This window comes from Geotrypetes seraphini, chromosome 3 (genome assembly GCF_902459505.1).
Source record: "Geotrypetes seraphini chromosome 3, aGeoSer1.1, whole genome shotgun sequence".
Taxonomy (NCBI): domain Eukaryota; kingdom Metazoa; phylum Chordata; class Amphibia; order Gymnophiona; family Dermophiidae; genus Geotrypetes; species Geotrypetes seraphini.
In genome coordinates, this window is record NC_047086.1 from 57,281,158 (window position 1) to 57,307,752 (window position 26,595).

At 42.1% G+C, this 26,595-nt stretch overlaps 1 protein-coding gene across 5 annotated transcripts in view; it reads right to left on the bottom strand.

Annotated features, from left to right (window-relative positions):
- ADGRB3 (adhesion G protein-coupled receptor B3) overlaps positions 1–26,595 on the bottom strand; it is a 1,500,610-nt gene that overhangs the window by 818,645 nt on the left and 655,370 nt on the right. For all 5 annotated transcript variants that reach the window (XM_033937354.1, XM_033937350.1, XM_033937352.1 and 2 more), the window contains 2 exons: positions 7,371–7,472; positions 2,592–2,698 (listed from right to left, as the gene is read on the bottom strand). In XM_033937354.1, coding sequence (XP_033793245.1) covers positions 2,592–2,698; positions 7,371–7,472 — 209 coding nt within the window. The remainder of the gene's footprint in view (positions 1–2,591; positions 2,699–7,370; positions 7,473–26,595) is intronic.

The following is a 26,595-nucleotide window of genomic DNA, read 5'->3' on the forward strand; positions in this document are numbered from 1 at the left end:
GAAGAGCGTTCCAGTTTTCCACCACTCTCTGGGTGAAGAAGAACTTCCTTACAGTTGTACGGAATCGATCCCCTTTTAACTTTAGAGAGTGCCCTCTCGTTCTTCCTGCCTTGGAGAGGGTGAACGACCTGTCTTTATCTACTAAGTCTATTCCCGGGGGCGAGCAGGCAGGAGACATGGGGAAGAGAAGGAGAGCAGGAGAGTCGAAAAGACGTTTTCGACTGGTCCCCAGAAGGCGCTTCTTGCGTTGAGCGGCCAGCCCAGTTGGATCGTGAAATTTGTGTTGTGAATCATATCCCTGCTTACTTTGCATGCATTTCTCCTCATTTGCATGCACAGATGTGAAGCGGATTGCTGGAGAGGTTAGTGAATGGGGCCAGAGGGAAATTTGATCGTAAAGGGGTCGCAAACTGATCGGTACACGATCAGTTTGCTGTGTAAACAGCATCTTAATTGTTTTTTAATCAGTGCAGTCAATTACTGCACCAATTGAACCAATTAAAACAATTGAGTTAGATGTCTAACACTGCCTAACTTACAGAGAGAGTTGTGTTCGTGAGGAGCTAGCTAAAATAAAGTTAGACAAAGCGATGGGTCCAGAAGGTGTACATCCAAGGGTGCTGAGGGAACTTAGGGAAGTTCTGGTGGCTCCGCTGACTGACCTTTTCAATGAGTCTTTAGAGTTGGGAGTGGTACCGGAGGACTGGAGAAGGGCAGATGTGGTCCCGCTCCACAAAAGTGGAAGTAAGGAAGAACTAGGGAATTACAGGCCGGTAAGTCTGGCTTCTGTGGTAAGCAAATTAATAGAAATGCTTTTAAAACAGAGAATGATGAAGTTTCTGGAATCCTGTGGATTCACTAGAGGTAGGTCTTTTCAGACAAATCTGATCAATTTATTTGACTGGGTGACCAGATAATTGGATAGAGAGAGTGCTAGATATGGTGTATTTAGATTTTAGCAAAGCCTTTGACAGTGTTTCACACATGTCTAATAAATAAACTGAGTGCCCTCGGGATGGGTCCCAAAATGACGGGCTGGGTCAAGAAATGCTTGATTGAAAGGTCACAGAGGGTAGTGGTCAATGGAGATTGCTCTGAGGAAAGCTCCCAAAATTAAAAAAGAAGAGTGCAGAAAAAATGTAATGGGATGATTACTGCAGACATTAAAGGGAATATCATCACTTGTAGACCGTTCTGAGCTACTGGGAGGACGGGATAAAAATCTAAATAAATAAATAAATACAGCAAAAATAGATCACTATTTTATTTTTTAAGACAAAAAAAATTAAAAATGATAAATAGTGACTTTAAATATGTGGAGGGGCATAATCAAAAGAAACATCTAAGTCCGTTTTTGGGCTTAAGTCGCTAATCGCCCAAAGTCGGCCATGTAAAAAGTCAATTCCTGAAAAATATGTCCAATATATATATATATATATTTTTTTTTTTCCCCGAACATTTTCTAAGTATATGTCCAGCAGTGTGGTCGGCCACACTGCTAAGTCGTCTATCGTTATACCCCATTCTCGTCCAAAAATTAATCCAAGTCAAAAACGCCTAGGACAAGACCTTTTGGACATGGGAGGGACCAGAAAAGTGATTAAATGGACACCCAAACATGGCAACACAGTAGTGGGGCACCTTACAGGGCACTGCTGCGAATGTCACAAAAAGGGTGCCATATACACATCTCACCACAACTCCCTTATAGGTCATGGTGAGCCCCCCCAAAAACACCTCGAAAACCTACTAGACCCACCTGTCTAGAACCCCAATAGCCCCAGTCTACTTAAGCCACTTCTGTGTTGCTCTACTAGGCTTTCCTATGCCAGGTGCTGATGTTCTGGAGGCAGATATGTTAATTTTTTATTCCGTTCTTTATGGCAGTGGAGGGGTCACTAGGGGAGTGTGTACGGAGTCTGTATGTTGTGTCTACAGTGGTTATCTGCTCACTTTTGATACCTTCTGAGCACTTAGACCTGGTTTTACATGGCCTAAGTCACAACGTACAATTTCCATCTAGGCAGTCTTGTTACACTTTCGGTTATACTTGTAGTACAACTAAGTCTAGGCTGGCCTATGTTCCGTCCAAATCCCGCCCTCACCACTCCTCCTAAAACGCCCTTTTTAGCTCTGGGCATACAGCAGCACTGAAGAGGCCCAAATCATTTTTAGATACAACTAAAATCCGGTTCGGTTATTGGCACTTGGATGATTTAGGCCGGTTTTTAAACGTATTTCCATTTTGATTATGAGCCCCATAATATAAAGCAATGTGCATATTTATTTAACATGTATCATGCAGTCATTGAACCTACTGTAGAATTTTCCACTCGCTTGAAGGAAAACTATCCAACAGCTACCATAGGACACCAAAGCCCTTGTTGATATTGTGTGCTTGACAGTTATCTTTGGTGAACAAGACCCTGGTGTCAACTGTTTTATCATTGAAGATTCTATCTGCTTTAGCTTCAGGCTTATTTTATCTCCTACTTACTACAGCAGACATGATTTGAAAGAGTTACATTTCCACAGACTGATGGTTAGCAGTGAATAAACAAAGCAAATGCTAAATCTGGCTTTGCACCTACTGAAAGCTGCAAGTGTTTATATTCAGCTGATATGCATCTTGCAAAGCTGGGATGTTCCCAGAAGGCCACTCCATGAAGACTGAGAGAGCAGCGTCTGCTAGTGGTGCCTGCAAGACACAAAGGACAGAAAATAAAAGAATGGACACTATCAAAAACATAAATTAAAACATTTTATTTACTGTGAAATACAATTTAAGTGGTGTCTGTAATTTCTGAAATTCTTTCAGATTTCATAGATATTTATAAGATATTAAGAACTTTATGCTTTGTACAGTTATCGGCAGATTGCCTGATCTTTTTATGTCTCATTATTGCTGCTTGAAAGCACAGATAATGAGACAGAGAAGGCGAGTCTGAGGAAAAACTGTAGGAAGCAAGGAATCACAGGGCAGATATATAGTGCGTCAGTCCTTAGTACTACAATGAAGCTTTGTAAAGTGCTGTCGTATTTATTTCACTTGCCTGTCCAAAGAAATGACTGATACAGTGTACAATAATAAAACAGAGATGGGCATTCAATTGACATGATATGGCAAACCTCAATGGCATTTCATGTCTTTTTTTTTTAGACACACAGAGGGGCATAATTAAAAAAAAACATCTAAGTCCCTTTTTGGCTTAAGGCCCTAAACGTTGAAAGCAGAAGCAGGGAAAATGTCCATTATTTAAAAAAAAAAAAACATCCAAAAGGAGGGGTTTTATAATAATGGCCTGCCTCTACATTCAGCTGTTTAAACGCCCAGACCACTACATCTATACTTACACCATATAATCAACCTTAAAAAAGCCTAAGTCCCAAACACCCAAAACAAGGGCTTTTAGGCGAAGGAGGGGCCAGTCAAAAAGAACACCAGTTACAGAATCCCCCCCCCCCAAAACGATCCGGGCAGGAGTGAGCCCAAGCCCTCCTGCCCTGGCAACTGCTGACACCCCCATCCCGACAATGAGCCCAAGCCCTCCTGGCCCAGGTGATCCCCACCCCGCCAACTACGATAAGGCTAGGAGGGAGCCCAAGCCCTCCTGGCCCTGCGACCTCCCCCCCACCTGACTACGATACAGACAGGAGGGATCCCAGGCCCTCCTGCCCTCGGTGAATCCCCCACATGATCGCCCTCCTGAACCCCTAATCAGTCCCCCCACCTGACAACCCTACGACCCCCTGCCGACTCCTCGAACCCCCCAATCCCCCTCCCTGTACCTGTAAAAAAAGTTGGCTGGACAGACGGGTCCCAAGCCTGTCTGTCCGGCAGGCCCACCATCCCAGGCGGTTGGCCCAGGCGGCTCAAACCCCGCCCAAAGGTGGCGCCTGGGCCAACCGGAAAATTACTTAGGGTTCCTTTTACTAATCCATGGAAGAGTTTCTCACTATGGGCTGGCAAGGTAAATGCTCCAACACTCATTCCATCTTCTCATAACCTGATATATAAATATCACTGAAAATATCTATTCTAGTTTTAAATTTCTCTAACAGATCAATTAGTGAAAACATATAACTAAGGGCATAACCATGTAATATAAAGAAAACGAGGAGCATAATTTAAAAGTGATACATGATTTGGCCGGAAGCCAGTGCAACATCAACAATAATAGTGTGGCCCTCTCAGACTTTGAGAATTTGAAAATCGTGCTTGCCACAGTATTTAACAAGGTCTGAAGATTCTTCAAAGTGATTTCTTTCAACCCATGCAAATGATGTTGCAGAAGTTAACATGGGTTAGTACCAACATTTGTGCAATCAGTCTATATATTAGGAGTGAAATTTGACCTAATCAACTTCAGTTTCCATAACACACTAAAAACTTGCGCCTGAGATTCAAATGCAAGACATCTTCCAAAAAATAACTCCCCAAAACTTTAGAGTAATAGAAACTGAATTCCATCAGCACATAAATCCTTAGCACTAACCCCCTCTTTTATAAAGGTGTGCTAAGCTTTTTAGCACACACTAAACACGCGCTAACTTTGCTGTTACCGCCCCTACTCTATGGAACTCCATACCTAATTACTTATGAAGCGAGTCCGATTTAAACCAATTTAAAGCGGAGTTAAAAACATTCTTGTTCCAAGACGCCTTTGGATAAAAACTGTCCTTTTAAGGACAAAACTAAAAGAAAATTGTTATCATCCCATCCCTATTGTATTTTCCCTTTTACGTTACACCTTTTCTATAATAATTGTAGTTCTTCCCCACTACCCTATTGTTTGAGTATGTCCGTACATTTTATCAGTATTTTTATTTAAATTTGTCGTTATTTAGTATTCCAAAGTTTTATGTGTTTTTATGTAATTTTATATTGTAAACCGCTTAGAAATCTGAATAAGCGATTTAAAAAATCTTTTAATAAACTTGAAACTAATGCATGGACGCATTAGCATTTAACGCACGCATTGATTTAGCATGCGCTAAATCCACGCTAAAATGCTTCGTGCACCTTTGTAAAAGAGGGCCTTAATATATGAAAAGAACTACTAACCCCCTGAGTTTTTAACAAGCGTGTGTACAATTTAATTGAACAAGTTAATTAATGCCAATAATTGGCATGTTAACAAGCAATTATTGGTGCTAATTAGAATTAATTGCTAACTATGTGCCTAAATTTAGGCAGAAATAAAAACAAAAAATGGGAGGGGGGGCAGAGAAATGGGCGGGTCATGGTCAGTTTGGGGCTGCTCCTTTAAGTTATGTGTGTAATTATGGAATAATGGCAGCTGCACCCAAATTTGGGCACAGGCAGTGGCACCGCTTTCATGTTGTTGCAAATGACCAAACCTAAACTTAAGCCAGGTTCCTGAGCATTAGCACTATTCTATAAGCTGTGCCTAATTTTAAGCACTTTTTGGCATAGAGGGGGAAATTCTAAAACCAGCGCCTAAACTTGTCTTGATGATTTAGGAAGAACATTATCTTCTAATGAAGCACTAAAGTAATCATGTCACCCCTGTACTCTGCATAAACCAAGATCCTCACCAGTCGCTAGTTTTTTGATTGGCCAGCCAGTCGATAAGTTTGGTGAAATGCGTCTTTCCTGCTTTGCATTAGAGAATGACACGGGGAGCGATCCCCGCAGGGAGCTGCGGCGTGGCTGCGGTTTGGCTGCGGGTTATGGAGACTCCAAAGCCAAATCGCCGCAGACACGGGGACAAAAGTTTTCACTGCCCGCAAAAACGGTGAAAAGATTTGTCCCCGCAGGCCAATGTACCCCTTCTAGGAACCGCTATTTACCTGTGTTTCACCGTGTTCGTGACCGGGTGTTTGATGTCTCTGCCATGTTGTCTGTCTCCTCCAACTCTCGATCCAACTTGCATGTTGCCGCATTGACTCCGCCCCCAATATACTGGCTCCTCATTTGTCAGATCAACCCTTCCTGCCAATAGAACCCGCCCCCCCCCCCGACGATCGCCAGCAGGAAGGTGCTCAGCCCTTCATGCCGACAGAACCAGCCCTCCCCAACGATCGCAGCAGGAGGATATCCAACCCCTCCTGCCAGCTCCCCAACAGCCCCCCTATGTTCACTGGTAGGAGGGTGCCCAACCCCTCCTGCCGGCCCCCCCAACGGCCCCCTATATCGCCAATAGGAGGGTGCCCAACCCCTCCTGCCGGACCCTCCCCCAACAAACCCCGCCATCCCGAAACACCACCCTTAGTCTTACTTTCCAAGTTGGACCGGACAGCTCCTCGCTCGTCTGGCCAGCAGGCCTGCCTCCGTCCAAATGAGGCGGGCCCGCCCCTCCCCTCCCCTGCCTAACCCACAGGATCCTAGGGCCTGATTGGCCCAAGCACCTAAGGCCCCTCCTATAGCGGGAGTGGCTTTAGGTGCCTAGACCAATCAGGCCCTAGGATCATGTGGGTTGGGCAGGGTAGGGGCGGGCCCGCCTCATTTGGACGGAGGCAAGCCTGCTGGCCATACGTGTGAGGAGCCGTCCGGTCCAACTTGGAAAGTAAGACTAAGGGGGTTCCGGGGTGGGAGGGTTCGTTGGGGGGGGGGGGTCCAGCAGGAGGGGTTGGGTACCCTCCTGCCGGCGATCTTAGGGGAGGCCATTGGGAGGACCGGCAGGAGGGGTTGGGTACCCTTCTGCTGCGATTGTCGGGAGAGCCGTTGGGGGGGTCTACAGGAGGGGTTGGGTGCCCTCCTGCCGTGATCGCTGGGGGGAGGGGAGACTTGCAGCTGTAGCCGCGGTCACTATGCTAATCACTGCAGGGAGATCTTTGCCGCGATTAGGTACAGCGGCCGCGTCTACTTACCATGTAGGCTAACATTGTAAGCATTAAAAGTACATGTCGTGTTTGTTTTTGTATAGTTATTAACTAATATTTAACTAAGTTTTAAAGTTTTAAAGTTTTAAAGAATGTTTCCTTTATACGTAAATAAAGAAAAGTATATAAAATCGAACCCGTTTGAGGCTTTTATGTATGCAGCGGTGACGGTGACGGGGCGGTGAATGGGGTTGTAGTGGCGGTGACGGGGCGGTGAATGGGGTGGCAGTGGCGGTGACGGGGCGGTGAAGGGAATGGCGGTGACGGGGCGGTGCAGAGGATGGTGAGACGGGGACGGGGCGGTGACGGGGACCAATTTTTTCACCGTGTCATTCTCTACTTTGCATGCCAAATCCCCTCATTTGCATGCACGGATCGGGATTGGATCGGAGGAGAGGTTAGTGAATCATACTGGAGGGAAATTGGGTCTCAAAGGGCTCGCAAATTGATCGGTACATCAGTGAATCTAGCCCCAAGTTTTCATGTAAAAGCTATCCCAATCTACAACTGTACTTGCTACTTACCTGTGGCATTCAAGGGACAGCGATTGAAAGCCAGGTCTCCAGCAGGTGTCCTTTTCCACACCATAGACAGCAAAAAGTCTTCTGGGCATATTTCATAAGGTGCTGTTGCAACAGAAAACAAATAAAAAAATATGAGAAATTTACTATAAATATAATTAGGTGCTATTTTTGAGTATTCATATAGCTAGCTGTCTTAATGTGTATTAATGTTACTGTGTATTAAAATTTGCTATTATGCACCTCACCCTTAGCAGTAATAAGGTTTACAATACATTATTCAATTCACCTGTAGCCTTATTTACTAAACTGTATTAATATGTTAGCACATGTTAATGCATACGAATATGCATTAATGTGAGCTAATGCCATATTTTCAGTGTGTTCTAGAAAGCATCAGAGGTTTAAATACTATTTATGAACAGAGGCCATTTATACACAGAAACATAGAAACATGATGGCAGACAAAGGACAAATGGCCCTTCCAGTCTGCCTATCCAAGCATCCACTATTTCCTCCTCCCCCTAAGATATTCCACGTGCCTGTCCCAATGGGGAAGCTAAGTACATTTAGATGGCAAGAGAGTGTGGTTAGGGTGGGGATAGGTAGTGGTCTGGGTGGGCCTACAATATAGATATGCAATCCCCATCTGGACTGAAAACATAAGGAGATGTTGAAATATACCGTATACCTGTCCTGAGGTACATCTAAGTGCCTGTTATAGGAGCAACTATAAATCCCATTGTATGTGTTCCCTTCCCCAGTGTTTGTGGCCCTCATGATCACCCCACTGCCATCTAATTCCTTCTGACTATCCCCAAAGGCCCCTTATGAATGCCAACCCTACCCAAGGATGGCAAGACTCCCCGCCCCACCCAATACACACTACCAATATCTAACTTCAGTCTTCTCTTCCTCCTCCAACACCCTTTGTTAAAATATTCCCAAATGCCAATCATTCCTCTGAAGGCATCCATCCCCATATGTAACTCTCCTGATAGCTTCCCTCATGACATCCCCCTGAAGGAACCCTCTCCATAGGTAAACTCCTGATCGTTTCCCCATTAAAACCCAAAGGCATCCCTCCTTACATATAAACTTCCTTTGATGACTGCTCTCCACCCCCTGATTGCAGGCCCCCTAGGATGTCTCTCCAGCAAAGCAGACCCAACAGTAATCCTCAATATGTGTGCAAGAACCCACCATGTGGTTCCTTCCCCTGAAGCAAAACTTTCTGCAGCACAAATCTCCTCAAAAGCATTCCTGATTGTAACTTTAGCCTTTCAAGAGATCTCTGGGGTCTAGTGAGATGGAAGTGATGCTACTGTGGCTCAAAATTGCCATCAATACAGGATGTCCGGTGCAGTACTATACACAAATACAGGATATCTGGTGCAGTACTAGGAGAGACCCCACAGGAAAGAGACTTGGGAGTACTGGTTGACAAGTCAATGAAGTCGTCCGCGCAATGTGCGGCGGCAAAAACGGTGAACAGAATGTTAGGAATGATTAAAAAGGGGTATCACAAACAGATCGGAGAAGGTTATCATGCCACTGTACCGGGCCATGGTATGCCCCCACCTGGAATACTGCGTCCAGCACTGGTTGCCATACATGAAGAAGGACACAGTACTACTCGAAAGGGTCCAGAGAAGAGTGACTAAAATTGTTAAGGGGCTGGAGGAGTTGCCGTACAGTGAGAGATTAGAGAAACCGGGCCTCTTCTCCCTTGAAAAGAGGAGACTGAGAGGGGACGTGATCGAAATGTTCAAGATAATGAAGGGAATAGACAGTAGATAAAGACAGGCTGTTCACCCTCTCCAAGGTAGAGAGAACGAGAGGGCACTCTCTAAAGTTAAAAGGGGATAGATTCCATACAAATGCAAGGAAGTTCTTCTTCACCCAGAGAGTGGTAGAAAACTGGAATGCTCTCCCAGAGGCTGTTATAGGGGAAAACACCCTTCAGGGATTCAAGATAAAGTTAGACAAGTTCCTGCTGAACGTTCCTGCTGAACCAGAATGTATGCAGGTAAGGCTAGACTCAGTTAGGGCACTGGTCTTTGACCTAAGGACCACTGTGGGAAAGGACTGCTGGACACGATGGACCACTGGTCTGACCCAGCAGTGGTATTTTTTATGTTCTTATGTTCTTAATGCCAATAGGAGGAAATATTTTTTTCATTCAGAGAATAGTAAAGCTCTGGAATGCATTGCCAGAGGTTGTGGTACGATCGGATAGCAGAGCTGGTTTTAAGAAAGGTTTGGACAGTTTCCTGGAGGAAAAGTCCATAGTCTGTTATTGAGAAAGACATGGGGCAATCCACTGCTTGCCCTGGATCGGTAGCATGGAATATTGCTACTCCTTGGGTTTTGGCCAGGTACTTGTGGCTTGTATTGTCCACTGTGAGAACGGGCTACTGGGCTTGATGGACCTTTGGTGTGACCCAGTAAGGCTATTCTTATGTTCTTACTATTTTGATATAGGTTTCCATATATGTGTATTTTGTCTATACATGGAAGCCTGACCCCTAGTGATAATAAACCTGGTGCTAGGTTATTCTGTCATGGGACTGCATCTTCACAACTTAGACCCTGCAGGGGTTGGACCTTGGAGGTGATAACATGTGATAGTGGATACTCACGTGGGATCTCTAATGAAGTGAATTCAGGGGGTGGGTATTTGGAATGGGCAGACTTGGTGGGCTATAGCCCTTTTCTGCCGTCATTTTCTATCTATGTTTCTATGTAGGGAGTCTGTCATGGAGGTCTGGCATTTGGGCAGTTTGCCAGTGTGGGTTGGTATTGGGTGGGGGTGGGATGCCATAGTTAACTGTCATTGGGAGTAAGTTGTGAATGGAGGAGCTAGCATTGGAGATGTTGTAAATGGGTTGCTGAATCAGAATGGTTGTGGTTGTGTGTGATGAAGGGGGTTGTTGCTTCAAGAGGGTATGGGAGCATGAGAGGGGCTAGAGGGATTGGACAGTGGGGTGATGGGAGGAAATTATCAGCATTTACAGTTGCCCATTACTGCAGACATTCATACATGCCTCATATCAGCTGTAAATAGCAACATCTATTTTTTTTTCAGAACAGATGTGAATTACTTGTGTGAAATAGGATAATTATGACTGTACTATAGGTGTAGCCAGACACTTCTTCTCTCCACCCTACTCATACCCCCTTGAAACCTATAGATAGATCCCCACATTTGAATAGCTCCTGTTCTAAAATGGCATTTACACATCTGAACCTCTCTAGACATTTAAATGATTTTAAAATAAGGGTCATAATGTACACAGTACATTTATTATGAAATGTAACTCATAAAACCAATTGTAATAAATCAGAGAGTAAAACAAGGATGTTGCTTATAGCCATTATCGCTTGATATTTATATAAGAATATAAGAATAGCCCTACTGAGTCAGACCAATGGTCCATTAAGCCCAGTAGCCCGTTCTCATGGTGGCCAATCCAGGTCACCAAAACCCAAGGAGTAGCAACATTCCATGCTATCAATCCAGGGCATGCAGTGGCTTACCCTAGTGAAAATGCTTGAGTACCTGATTGTAAAAACCGCTTAGATAACCTTGATAGGCGGTATATAAAATCCTAATAAACTTGATAAAAAAAAACTTGATAAAACTTTCTTAACGACAGACTATAGACATAAAGAATTTATCAACCTTTATCTTTTACTCAGTATCAAAACATTTACAAAGACAAAAATCCATATTTATAAGCAAACATCCAAATAGTAGTACTTGCCTCTAGAGCAGGGGTAGGCAATCACAGTCCTCAAGGACCACAACCCAGTAGGGTTTTCAAGATTTCCACAATGAACATGCACAAGATTAATTGGCATGGACTGCTTCCGTTGTGTACAAATCAATCTCGTGCATATCCGTTATGGAAATCTTGAAAACCTGAATTGGTTGTGGTCCTCGAGGACCGTGATTGCTATACAGAAATATAGTTGGTCATAGTAAATGCATAGTGCTGCACTACAGAAATATAGTTGGTCATAGTAAATGCATAGGTAGTAAATATAATAGAATATCCCAAAGGATTGCTATTCAATTTAAAACCACTACTCCATATCAAAAAATCATTTATAAAGAAATATTTTTTTAAAAATTTCCTGGTGGTTTGTTCACTAATCACAACAAAAATTCTTAACTAGCACCCAAGCGAGAGAAGCACCAGAGTTTTGATTGGAAAGGGATCATGGGGCATCTTATAGCTCCTGATATTGCAGTACCCACTTCACTGATCCTCATCAATTATCTGCTTCGTCCTCCCACTCTTCCTATTGTAAATAAGCTTTATTCAAAAATATTATTTTAAAATTATTTTCTATAAGTCTCAAAATAATCATATATTGTGAAAATGAAATATTCAAAATGATTTATATGAAAAACTTTCCTCAACAATAATAACACCACCAAACTGTAAGGTTTCACTTATCTGGTCCACCGGACCCCACCGCTGTTTGCAATTGAAAGCTCCCAACACTGTCACACAGGAACAGCAATACTGATACAAAAGAACAGCCGTCACATGGACCCTCTCAGCATTTCATCAAAAAAACCTGCCTTGGGGGATTCCATTACCACACTCGTTTTTCGCTCTTTTACCCACAGCGTAACATGCTTGTGCTTTCACTTCATTGTGCAAATTAGAAAGATATTGGGTGGGGGTGGAAAGTTCTGCTGACCACCGTGGTACTAACTGGTAAAATGACTTTCTGTTGCGCAGGTATTAAAATATGGAACTCCTTTGCGGGCCAAATATGAAATTGTTGTGAAAAGAGCACATTTAGGAAACTACTCAAGACACAACATTTTGTAGATGCCTTTTTCTAGTCAATAATTGCCCTCCTTGGCAAAGCTGATGAACTGTTCACAACTTTTTTTAACGTGGTTTTAGTTTGTAGATAATTTTTTTAAATAATTCTTTATTTATTGTAATTTCAATATATAACAATAAAGCAAACAAGCAAATAAAGCAAACAAGGAAAGCAAACAAAATGTTGGGTATCATTAAAAAGGGTATCACGACCAGGACAAAGGAAGTCATCCTGCCACTGTATCATGCTATGGTGCGCCCGCACCTGGAGTACTGTGTTCAATTCTGGTCACCGTACCTCAAGAAGGACATGGAGGTACTTGAGAGAGTCCAAAGAAGAGCAACTAAGCTAATAAAGGGCATGGAGGACCTCTCATATACTGACAGACTGAAAAAGCTAGGGCTTTTCTCCCTGGAAAAGCGGAGACTTAGAGGAGACATGATAGAAACCTTCAAGATCATGAAGGGCATAGAAAAAATAGACAGGGACAGATTTTTCAAATTAAGGGGATCAATAAGTACAAGGGGGCACTCAGAGAAATTGAAAGGGGAGAGGTTTTGAACAAACGCCAGGAAGTTATTTTTCACCCAGAGGGTGGTGGATACATGGAACGCGCTACCGGAGGATGTGATAAGCAAAAGCACGCTACAGGGCTTCAAAGAAGGTCTGGACAGGTACCTGGAGGACAAAGGGATAGAAGGGTACAGATAAGAGTAGAGGTAAGGTTATAGGGATAGGATTAGAGGTAATTTATAAAATTAGTCAGAGACCACTGTTCAGGCAGTGGGCCTGATGGGCCGCCGCGGGAGCGGACCGCTGGGCGAGATGGACCTCTGGTCTGCCTCAGCGGAGGTAACTTCTTATGTTCTTATGTTCTTAACAAGTCAAAAAGAAAATATAATGGAATCAGAAACATAGCTAATTAGCAGAAATGAAAACATTCCTAGCTAATAATTACAGGTAAAATGGTACATTCCAAAGTTAGTTAGTCCACAATAAGGAGGGACGGACCTGTAAAAACAACTGACTAAACTTTTACTATCAAAAACATCATAAGGAAAATAAAGGTGGCACTTGATAGCCTCCGAGTAATTTCAATTGAGCAGATTAACTGGAATACAAATCTCATGAAGCAGGAAATAAATTTAGATAATTGCTGCGGCTCATAAAATACATATCTATTACCTTTATATACCATTACACATCTACATGGATATCGTAGAACGAAGGTTGCTCCTAGCCGCAATACCTGGGGTAGGTTTAGATACATCAGGATGCATTCTTACATTATACGACATAAAAGAAACATCTCTATATTTAAAGAACAGTTTAAGTAACCATTCCCTGTAGATATGATTTTTAAGGATTATTTGTATGTCTATGTTATGATGATTTTGTTTTAAATTATGTATGTAATTCTGTAAACCATTTAGTTTTAAACGGTATAGAAATTTTTAAAAATAAATAAATAGTATTGGGGAGGGTTGGAGCAGAATCAGAATGGATACCAAAGTTCTCTGGGTGGCTACAGTTTTCATTGCTGCTACCTGGACAACCATCTTGGTAACATAGGACAGCAAAAACAAAAGTCCTAGTGTATCTGAATAAGCCATCTGCATTGCGGCTAAATGTTACCACTGCCCAGATAACATATAGCATAACATAACATAACTTTATTCTTCTATACCGCCATAACCAACTGATTTCTAGGCAGTTTACATCAAAGAAGACTGGACAATCAGTGAAATACAAGATGATAGGAAAATACAAAATATTTCTTATAAGTACAAATATTATTTAAGAAAATACTATGTAAACTTTTAGGGGTCCTTTTACAAAGCGTGCGTGTGCTAAAATGCCACACGTGCTAGCCGCTACCGCCTCCTTTTAAGCAGGCGGTAATTTTTTGGCTAGCATGCACTATAGCACATGCTAATCTGGTGCGTACGCTAAAACGCTAACGCACCTTTGTAAAAGGAATCCTTAATTAAAATAACAGTTCATAATAACGCAATCACTCTAAGAAATGAATTTTTTCAAACAATGTTGTCTTGATCAATTTCCGAAAAATACTTTAGGACAACACGGCTTGACAAATACACTTACCCAACCAAGACTGCTGTTTATCTGCTTGGAACGCAAAGGTCCTATCCAGGAACATAAGAACATAAGAATTGTCATCTCCGGATCAGACCTTCAGTCCGTCTAGTCCGGTGATCCGCACACGTGGAGGCCCAGCCAGGAGTGCACCTTGCGTAATATTATTCACCCATATCCCTCTATGCTTCTCGTAAGGAGATGTGCATCTAGTTTGATTTTAAACCCTTGAACGGTGGATTCCGCAATAACCTCCTCTGGGAGAGCATTCCAGGTGTCCACCACCCGCTGCGCGAAGAACTTCCTGATATTCGTCCTGGACTTGTCCCCCCTTAGCTTCAGTCCATGTCCTTTTGTTCGTGTCACATTAAACATTGTAAATAATTTTTTTTCCTGCTCTATTTTGTCAATTCCCTTAAGTATTTTGAAAGTCTCGATCATATCCCCTCGCAGTCTCCTCTTCTCAAGGGAGAACAATCCCAGTCTCTTAAGTCATTCCTCGTATTCCAAGTTCTCCATACCTTTAACTAGCTTCGTTGATCGTCTCTGCACCCTCTCCAGAAGTTTTGTATCCTTCTTTAGGATGGGAGACCAATGTTGGACACAGTATTCCAAGTGTGGTCTCACCGTCGCTCTGTAAAGTGGCATTATAACTTTCTCCGATCTACTCATGATTCCTTTCTTTATCATGCCTAACATTCTATTTGCTTTCTTTGCCGCTGGTGCGCATTGTGCCGACGGCTTCAGGGTCCTATCTATCAGTACACCCAGGTCCTTTTTCTTGTTCGCTCTTACCCAGAGTTGCACCTGCCATTCTATACTCGTGTTCCTTGTTATTTCTGCCTAAATGCATTACTTTGCATTTTTCCACATTAAACTTCATCTGCCATTTCTCTGCCCATTTCTCTAACTGACACAAGTCACTCTGGAGTTCCTCGTTATCCTTCTACGATCTGATTGCCCGGCATAGCTTTGTGTCATCTGCAAACTTGATGATCTCACTGGATGTTCCTTCTTCTAGGTCATTGATAAAAATATTAAATAAGATGGGCCCAAGTACCGAGCCCTGGGGCACACCGCTAGTCACTTTCTCCCAGTCTGAGAATTTCCCATTTACGCCCACTCTCTGCTTCCTGTTCTCCAGCTAATTGCCTATCCATCTTAGTATATCTCCCTCTATTCCATGACTTTGTAGTTTTCTGAGAAGTCTCTCATGTGGAACCTTGTCGAACGCTTTCTGGAAGTCCAAGTATATTATGTCCACCAGTTCTCCACTATCAATTTGTTTGTTCACGGTCTCAAAAATTTGAAGTAAATTTGTCAAACATGATTTCCCTTTCCTGAAGCCATGCTGACTGGCTCTCATCAGGTCATGTGTATCCAAGTGCCGGACTATGCTATCTTTAATCAGTGCTTCAACCATCTTTCCAGGGACAGACGTAAGACTCACCGGTCTGTAGTTGCCCGGTTCTCCTCTCGATCCTTTTTTGAAAATTGGCGTGACGTTCGCTATCTTCTAGTTGTCCGATATCTGTCCAGTTCTAATTGACAGGTTGGCAAGTTTTTGCAATAGTTCTCAAATTTCAACCTTCAGTTCTTTTAAGATTCTCAGGTGAATTTCATCCGGTCCAGGGGATTTGTCACTTTTGAGTTTGTCGATCTGGTAGTATATCTGGTCCAAGTCCACTTCTACTGTGGTGAGGCTGTCCTCTATTACTCCTTTGAACACTTTCACTGCTTCTGGTATTGTTGTGGTGTCCTCCTTCGTAAAGACAGACGCAAAGAAGGAGTTTAGTTTGTCTGCAATCTTGTATTTACAACCATTAATTTTTGAGTAAGCAAATAACTGTTGACTTCTAGTTTTCCTCATCGGACTATACCATATAAAATGTGATAAAAGATAAGTTGGAGACAGTCCCAAAATCAACTTGAAACAAATACATGAAAACTAAAACAAAACTCGTGCCAGTCAGTGCAACAATAGGTAATAAGGACTAACATGATCATTCTTCTTTAAACCAAAAATCAATCTGACAGCTGTATTCTGAATTATCCTCAATTTTCTTAATAGTTTCTTAGATGCACCTAAATAAATAATATTGCAGTAATCTAATATGGATAAAACTAATGCCTGCACCAATAATCTAAAAGATAGTGGATCATAATATTTTTTATAGTCTTTAAATTCCATAGTGCAAAAAAATCATTTTTTTATCACTAAGTCAGTATGTTCTGTCATGGTTGAATGACGTTCTAGTGTGACTCCCAATATTTTAATAGATTTTGAAATTGGGTAGTCATAATCATTTAAATGAAGCAATGATTTTGTTATTTTATCATTTGGGCTGGCACTCTCTTCTGTATCCTGATATTTAATAGCACCACCTACTATCCAAAAGAAAATAAAAATGTCAGGGATCGAATTTCACGGAGACAATACTTTGTACTGATGATCACATTATAGTCCATAAGGCTATAAGGCTGAGAATGAACTTCAGAGATCAATATATCAATTGCATCAGCTTTGTAAGAACAACCATCTCAAAATATCATGAGGAGAAACAAAGGCCAAGGCAAATAAAGAAAATGACCTTTTAGAACTAAGGGGGGACCCTTTTTAAAAAAAAATTATTTATTGATTTTTAAAACTTCAATAGTGCAATACAACAAATGTAACATGTAATAATACAATAAAAGCACATTCAACTTACACATTTTTAATCAACTATTTTCCCCCACCCAATGATCATTCAATAAAACACAATAACATAAATTACCGCAAGAAAAGAACCATACCCAATTCTAATTAATGATATCTTCCCATCGAATCACCCACCCTCAAATGTAAGTATCCTAGAACAACCTAACACTGAAATAATCCCCCCTCCCCCCTTCCCTGGATATGTACCTAAATAAACAAAAACTAATTCACATCAATAATCAATAACAAAGATGTAACATATCAAATTAAATATACTTCCATGTCCCAAATTATCAGCGTTCATCCTTTCAAGTCTATAACAGGAGCAAAGACTTTCCCACCAAAATGAAAAATTTAAACAATCATAATTCTTCCAGTTTCGGGTGATCATCTGGATGGCTATTTCAGTCATTATAAGGAAAAGACGACCTTTTATTAAAGTGTTTTAATCAGTTAATAATAATAATAATAATAACTTTATTCTTATATACCGCCAACAATCTTGCGACTTCTAGTTAATGCATGAAATAGTACATGCTGTTACTACAATAGCATGTTAACTTTCCAAAATGGTATGCCAGCACATGTCAATACATACTTTAATTGCATGCTGTATTAGGGGGCAGAGAATGGGCATAGATTGCTTTAGCACATGGTACTTACCACGTGCTTCATGCCACTTGTACATGAATGCATTTACTGCATCCTCAAGAGGAAATGGTAAATGCATCTGTGTTAATGTGCTTTTGGTACCAGCCATGTGTGAGCATGAGGTTTCGATTTTGTACTTCAGCCTGTGAGTTGTACTTGCACTGAACTGTGTTTTTGGAGATATATTTTGTGATTGTGAACATAGGAACATAAGCATCGCCTCTGCCGAGTCAGACCATATGTCCATCATGCCCAGCAGTCCGCTCCCCCGGCGGCCCCCCAGGTCAATGACCTGTAAATGATCTATTACTCTAAAGCATTTTCCTTCAAGAACTCGTCCAATCCCATTTTGAAACCCAAAATCATACTCTGCTCTACCACCTCCTCTGGAAGCGCATTCCAGCATTAGTTCTGAATCTATCCCCCTTCAATTTGTTTGAGCGCCCTCTAGTTTTTGTTGCCCCCACTAGTCTGAAGAATCTGTCCCTCTCTACCTTCTCTATACCCTTCATGATCTTGGAAGTTTCTATCATATCCCCTCTAAGTCTCCGCTTTTCCAGGGAAAAGAGCCCCAGCTTCTCCAGCCTCTCAGCATATGAAAGGTTTTCCATGCTCTTTATCATTTTTGTTGCTCTTCTCTGGACCCTCTCAAGTATCGCCATATCCTTCTTCAGGTACGGCGACCAGTACTGAACGTAGTACTCCAGATGCGGTCGCACCATCACCCTATACAGCAGGAGGATAACTTCCTTGGTTCTGGTAGTGATACCTTTTTTGATAATGCCCAACATTCTGTTCGCCTTTTTTGAGGCCGCCTTCCAGCATTGTGCCACCGGTTTCATTGTTTTATCCACCAAAACCCCCAAGTCCTTTTCTAGGTTGCCTTCCCCCAATATCATCCCCCCCACCCCCATTGGGTTTCCTTTCCCTATGTGCATGACTTTACATTTTTCTACATTGAAGCTCATCTGCTATTTATTTGCCCACTCACTCAGCTTGTTCAGGTCCCTTTTGAAGTTCTTTACATTCCTCTACAGATCTAACCTTACCGGAGAGTTTTGTGTATAGATGTTTAGGTGTTTTTTTTTTATCATGTTTTAATTGCATTTTGTTGTGTCTTTTTTGTTACTGTATTTTATTGTTTGTTTGTTTGCTGACTTTGTTTCTCGCCTAGATTTGTAGATAGGTGGGTTAAAAATAATTTTAAATAAATCTAACTACACATAGGGCTCCTTTTATAAAGGTGTGCTAAGCTTTTTAGCGCACGCTAACCACGCACTAAATGCTAACACATGCATGATAGTCTATGGACACGTTAGCGGTTCGAGCACGCATATATTTAGAACGCTCTAAAAAACATAGCACACCATAGTAAAACAGGGGGATAGTGCCAAATTGTTCTAATCAATTTGTTATTGCTGATTAGTACCAATTGACGCCTAACTTACCAATTAAGGGGTCTTTTTACTAAGGCGCGCTAGCTGTTTTAGTGCACGCTAAATGCTAACACATCCATATTATATAACAGATACGTTAATGTTTAGCGCGCGTTAAAACAGCCAACGCGCCTTAGTAAAAGGACTCCTACTTTATTCATGCAACTGCCTATATTCTTTAGCCTGCACAAATATTTTTTCATGCTAAGGGAAAGTGTAAAGACTCTACCTGTGGGTGGGGTATGGGGTGTCCCAAGTGAGTCCCAAGCTTACCCTCTCTTTTACAAAACCGCACCAGCGGCTAAAGCCCTGAAGCCCTACAAATCTCTATTGGCTTCAGGGAAATTGCCGCAGCGGTAGCTCCCAAGTTAGCAAATCATCGCTGAAATGAAATGTTCACACGGCAAAAACATCTTAAAGCTGTCTGTTTACATTTTCACTTCAAGAACTACAGTTGTGATATAAGATGCAGAAGAGCACAGGATTGATGCTTGGCCAACATCAACGACAGAAACCATGGAAATGAACTGTTATTCCTGTTTTATCATGGATATGTAATGTTTGCCTGTTATGCTATTATCCCTAAAGTAAAGACACTATTAATAATCTAATACATTAAATTGACTTAAGGGAAAACTAACTCACAGCATTCAATTATCTATTTCTTTGTTGTACCAGTTTAATATACTAATTGTATACATAGTATATCAAATAAGTAGCTAATTAACTGTGGTAAGCTAATTGGTCCTACTGGTATTGCATAGGTAAGAAGCTTGTGGCATATAACCGATATTTGATTTGTTGTGAAGCAATTAGGAGAGTAGGTATCTCCCCAACGCTTAACTATGGCAAAAATCAGACACTGAATGTGAAAAAGAGCAAAGAAGCAGAATATTTAAAATCTACTTCAAGAGATGAATCAAGGAGTTAAACATACATGCACACACCCATCTTTTCCCATCAGATATTCTAATATTATTAGAGATTCTTTTACCATTTCTAGCAAATATGAAGAAAGCGTGGGACAGGCATGTGGAATCTCTTAGAGAGAGGAGGAGATGGTGGATGCTGTGGAAGGGTGGACTGGATGAGCCATTTGGTCTTTATCTGCTGTCAGGTTTCTATGTTTCTGACGTGTCCTTTCATAAGGTGGTCAAAAAGCTACTTCAGTAACCTAAAGTATCCTGACCGTTAGAAAATATTTATTCACAGGTAGGGTGGCAGATGCATGGAATGGCCTTCCTGAGAAAGATGTGTGTGTGTGTGTGTGTGTGAAACAATAATAGAATTAAGCAAACAAACAAACAGCTTAGAATAAGCACGGGGGGGGGTGGGGGAGGGGGAGAGGGGAGGGGAATGGAGAACTATAGTGGTCTGTGGAACTGGAACAGAAATGAAACTGGACAGCCCTGTAGTCCCAGTCTACCCTGACATGTTTCTGTGAATTCTGCAAAAGATAAATATAGTTTTTTTTACTGTCCTTGTACAATCAATCATTCTTTTCAGACTGGACTATTGTAATTCCATCTATCTAAGTCTAACCAAGAAAAATCTTCAAAGACTTCAGCGGATCCAGAACACTGCAGCTAGGTTGATCTTCGCAAAAAGCAAATTTGATCATGTTTCCCTGCTTCTGTCAAAACTTCACTGGCTTCCGGTGATTTCTAGGTTTCACTTTAAATGTTCCTGCCTAACATTCAAGATCGTACATGGCATTCTTCCTCCCCTAATTCCACTATCCTGGAATTCTTTGAGACCTGACGCTACCAGATCCACCCACATACTCAAACTATCTTTCCCCTCGTTAAAAAGCGTCATGTATGTAGGTAAATTAGAGAAATCCCTTTTCTTCAAATTTACTGAGCTTTGGAATTACCTCCCTGCCCCGCTGTGGAACCTAGGCTCATTCCAATTATTCCGAAAGCATCTGAAAACCTGGCTTTTCTCCAATACGAATAGCTATATATTTAAATGTAAAGCTAGTTATCCTCTTCATAACCTCTAATTTCATATTATGTCCTTCCCTCATTTATTGAATTACCTGCAAACCGTGCCGAGCTCTATCTTTATGGACATGATGCGGTATACAAACTTAAGGTTTAGTTTAGTTTAGGTTTGGCTAGTATATCTGCATGCTAGGATTTCTGTATCCTCTTCACATGTTATCATGGGGGAAGACTAGAATTGTCTAAAGTATACTATTCTTAACTGTACATCCTAAGCCAAGTATAGAACCCCCAGATAGTTTATATCTCTACAACAAATTATTAGTGATTTCACTCTAGTAGACATTTGGAGGCTTTTACATCCCTCAGAGTTAGACTAAACCTTTCACTCCATACCTCATTCTTCCTTCTTGAGGATTTTTTTTTTTTTTTTTTTTAAATATCTTGCTCACTCACTAGTACTACACAACACTCCTCCATTGAGGCTTGCCCTCTTTCTAACCATTCAGGGGTGCTTTTATTTTTGGATATAGCAGCAGTTACCTCCCCTATGTCTTGCTAGATGATCAGGGCTTTTTGAAAAAAGTAGCAAAATGGACCCAAGAATATTTTGTCCTCAACAAAGACCAGCTTTCAAGGTTTTTTTAGCTTGTTCACGGCACTTAACATGGAATCAAATTTTATTTCAATAATGAAGGTATCAGTTTCTGGGGAATAACCTTATGTGTAATAGGTTTTCTCCCAGGTATATCCCACAGCAAACGTGCACACAAGGTACACTGTGAGCCATACCCAAAAACATCATTTTTAATCACCAGTGCAATAAAAACTTTTAAAACATTTCATATATAATATGTCACTGTGATTACTTAATGAAATAAATAATTAGAAAAAAGCAACTATCCATTAAAACGTTGCTTGAACTTATCTGAAGATGAAGGCAGCTGTTCAATTCATTCAAGGGTGCCTTAGCTAAATGCCCTACAGAGACCCCTTGTTTTGTGTCCTTCCTCTGAGGCAAGCCCAGAAGATCAATTCACTGCCATCAACAAGCCACCATCTCCATGATATCGTGACCCAAGAATATTTTCACATTAATGACACAAAATTATTTCCTTATGTATATCTTGGATGCATATAAAGTGTACCTCAGGGGATAAATAATTGTAGATTCATCTCAAATAAACAAAGCTCATAAGTGTAGCCTTGATGAGCTTGTTACTGAAATACATGATCTAGAAAAGCGGCTTCATAAGGCTCCTACTACTCTTCTATCCACCAGTTGCATAAATTACAATTTAAGAATAATGGAATTCTTGCAGAATGAAGGGGTGCTCTTACCCTCAAGGAAAATTCCTTATGCAGTAAAACCTTGGTTTGCAAGCATAATTCATTCTGGAAGCATGCTTACAACCCAAAGCACTCGTATATCAAAACAAATTTCCCTATAGGAAATAATGGAAACTCAGACGATTTGTTCCAAAACCCAAAAACCTTAATATAAAATACTATACCAACTTGTATTGCAAGACCTCACTCATTTAGAACCATCACTACACTCTTGAAGTGTCAGACACAGAAAAACCATCAGCTCAGTTGTGATGATGTGATGCAAGTATACTGTATGTACTCGTATTGCAAGATATTGCTTGTTTTCAACAGTCACTACACTCTTGCAGTGTCAGAAAGAGAAGAACCATCGGCTCAGTTGTGATGTGTGTATACTGTATGTACTCATATTGCAAGATGTTGCAAGGGGCATAATAAAAAAAAAGTATAAGTCCCCTTTTGGCCTAAGGCCTTAAACGTTGAAAGTAGAAGCAGGGAAAATGTCCATAATCAAAAAAAAACGTCCAAATGGAGGTTTTTTTTTTATAATGGCCTGCCTCTACATTCAGCTGATCACCACTACGTCTACACTTATACCCCCACGACGTCTACACTTATACCTCATAATGAACCAAAAAATGCCTAAGCTCCAAACGTCCAACATGAGGGCTTTTAGGTGAAGGAGGAGCCAGTCCTTCGCCTAAAACCTGGATTCTGTACCGGTGTCTGTCAAAAACAACACCGGTTACAGAATCCACACCCCCCCCACGACATTGGGGCAAGAGGGAGTCCAAGCCCTCTTGCCCCGCGGCACCCCCGACCTCCCCGACGACATTGGGGTAAGAGGGAGCCCAAGCCCTCCTGCCCCGTGCACCTGCAGCACCCCCCGAATACGATCAGGCCAGGAGGGAGCACAAGCCCTCCTGGCCTCTTGCCTCCATCCCCCTACATGAACGGGCGGACCCTCTACCCCCCACCCCCACTACAATATGGGCAGGAGGGATCCCAGGCCCTCCTGCCCTTGACACAACCCCCCAACGACCGCCCCAACCCCCCGCCGACCCGCGACCCCCCGATCCCCCCACCCCAATCCCCATACCTGTAAAATGTTGGCCAGACGGACGGGTGCCAAACCCGCCCGTCCGGCAGGCCAGCCGGCTGCAGAATGGGGCCGGATAGGCCCTGGCGTCTGAAACCACGCCCACAGGTGGGGCCTAAGGCACCTGGGCCAACCAGAATAGGCCCAGGAGTCATAGGCCCCTCCTGTGGGATAATATTTAGTGCAAGCTAAATTGGCTAGCGCCTTAGTAAAAGGACCCCTAAGTGTTGGTGTAGGTTTTCCTGATTTGTCTATGTACTGAAAGACCTCCTTGTTACAATCTGCTAGTATATGGATAAAGGACATACTGGACTAATTATCCTTGTTGGCTAACTTTGGAACAATCACTTATTACTCCATATGTCTTTACTTCTTTAATATGCTCCGAGAATATACCTTCAATAAACTTGTGGATAGTACTTCGCATGAGGGTACAGGTTGTTCAATGTTTGGTTACTACATTTCCTATATTTATCTTTGACAGCATCTTTATGGGGTAACCCTAGATTGCATATTGGTCATCAGTCCATTTAATGGGCATCATGGGCTAAAGCTGGAATTTGGTGTCTAAAGGATGATATCCATAACTCTGTTTTGTGTTCCTTTGCTGAACCTTCAACTAGGATATGGTGTATCATCTCATCAACACTATCACTACCTCCAGCTTCGTCATTGTATTCTTACTTCCTATGGCTCTATGCTCTTGAAATTAACTGATCATCCAGTACCGAACATCTCCTTTTTATTGTCTTTAGGAGCCCATGTCCATGCCATGTTCTGCAGCTATACACATCTACTTTCTTGGAAGTTCAGGCAACCTCTGTCTTTACAACACCTTTGGGGAATAAGATCTCCCTGATTCTTTTAGCAATGCCCAATGGGAACAGTTTTGGATGTGTTGTAACAGATCTCTTCAATCTGCTTGTATATTACAATCTTTATATTTTATACTAGCTGATGCCCCGGCATTGCACGGGTATTTAATTATAGCAATAACACTGTAAATGGATTCAAATAAAGATACTTTATAGTGGTGAATGAAATTATTTTTTTACAGCTTTATAAAAAGTACAATATTCAAATTATAATGTGAAATATTTGACAAAATGAATACAATACAACTAACACAAAACTTGATTATAAACAACATTTTTAGTTTCACCTCCAGGAGCAAGAACATATAAATTATTGGGTGAAGAGACCCCCAGAACATATCACCCCAGTTAGTGAGGGATCTGCATACCAAGTTTCGTTCAAATCGGTCAAGCCATTTTAGATTTACTGTGAGAATGGCAGCTGTTTACATTTTTTCCATTGACATGAATGGGTGAAATCTGATGTTCTGTTTGTAGCTCCGCCCTCGTGTGCAGGTGGGCCGCGAGACCCCCAGGACATATCACCCCAGGTAGTTGGAATTACTGTGAGAATGGCAGCTTTTTACATTTTTTCCATTGACATGAATGAGTGAAATCTGATTTTTTGTTTGTAGCTCCGCCCACGTGTGCAGGTGGGCCACGAGACTCCCAGAACATATCACCCCAGGTAGTGAGGGATCTGCATACCAAATTTCGTTCAAATCGGTCAAGCCGTTTTTGAATTACTGTGAGAATGGCAGCGTTTTACTTTTTTTCCATTGACATGAATGGGTGAAATCTGATGTTCTGTTTGTAGCTCCGCCCATGTGTGCAGGAGGGCCGCGAGACCCCCAGAACATATCACCCCAGGTAGTGAGGGATCTGTATACCAAGTTTCGTTCAAATCGGTCAAGCCGTTTGTGAATTACTGTGAGAATGGCAGCTTTTTACATTTTTTCCATTGACATGAATGGGTGAAATCTGATTTTCTGTTTGTAGCTCCGCCCACGTGTGCAGGTGGGCCGCGAGACCCCCAGAACATATCACCCCAGGTAGTGAGGGATCTGCATACCAAGTTTCGTCCAAATTGGTCACAGTGAGAATGGCAGCTTTTTACATTTTTTCCATTGACATGAATGGGTGAAATCTGATGTTCTGTGTGTAGCTCCGCCCACGTGTGCAGGTGGGCCGCAAGACCCCCAGAACATATCACCCCAGGTAGTTGGAATTACTGTGAGAATGGCAGTTTTTTACATTTTTTCCATTGACATGAATGGGTGAAATCTGATTTTCTGTTTGTAGCTCCGCCCATGTGTGCAGGTGGGCCGCGAGACCCCCAGAACATATCACCCCAGATAGTGAGGGATCAGCATACCAAGTTTAGTTCAAATCGGTCCCACAGCTTTTTACATTTTTCCCATTGACTTGAATGGGTGAAATCTGAAGTTCTGTTTGTAGCTCCGCCCATGTGTGCAGTTGGGCCGTGAGACCCCCAGAACATATCATCCCGGGTAGTGAGGGATCCGCATACCAAGTTTCGTTCAAATCGGGCAAGCCGGTTTTGCGGAGGCAGCTGTTTTACATTTTTTCCATTGACATGAATGGGTGAAATCTGATTTTATGTTTGTAGCTCCGCCCACATGTTCAGGTGGGCCGTGAGACCCCCAGAACATATCACCCCAGGTAGTGAGGGATCCGCATACCAAGTTTCGTTCAAATCGGGCAAGCCGGTTTTGCGGAGGCAGTTTTTACATGTTTTCCATTGACATGAATGGGTGAAATCTGATTTTCTGTTTGTAGCTCCGCCCAGGTGTGCAGGTTGGCCGCGATACCCCCAGAACATATCACCCCAGGTAGTGAGGGATCTGCATACCAAGTTTCGTTCAAATCGGGCAAGCCATTTCTACGTTGGCAGCTGTTTTACATTTTTTCCATTGACATGAATGGGTGAAATCTGATTTTATGTTTGTAGCTCCGCCCACGTGTGCAGGTGGGCCGTGAGACCCCCAGAACATATCACCCCAGGTAGTGAGGGATCGGCATACCAAGTTTCGTTCAAATCGGGCAAGCCGTTTTTGCGTTGGCAGCTCTTTACATTTTTTTCCATTGACATGAATGGGTGAAATCCGATTATCTGTTTGTAGCTCCGCCCACGTGTGCAGATGGGCCACGAGACCCCCAGAACATATCATCCCGGGTAGTGAGGGATCTGCATACCAAGTTTCGTTCAAATCGGTCAAGCCGTTTTTGCGTGATCGTGGCACATA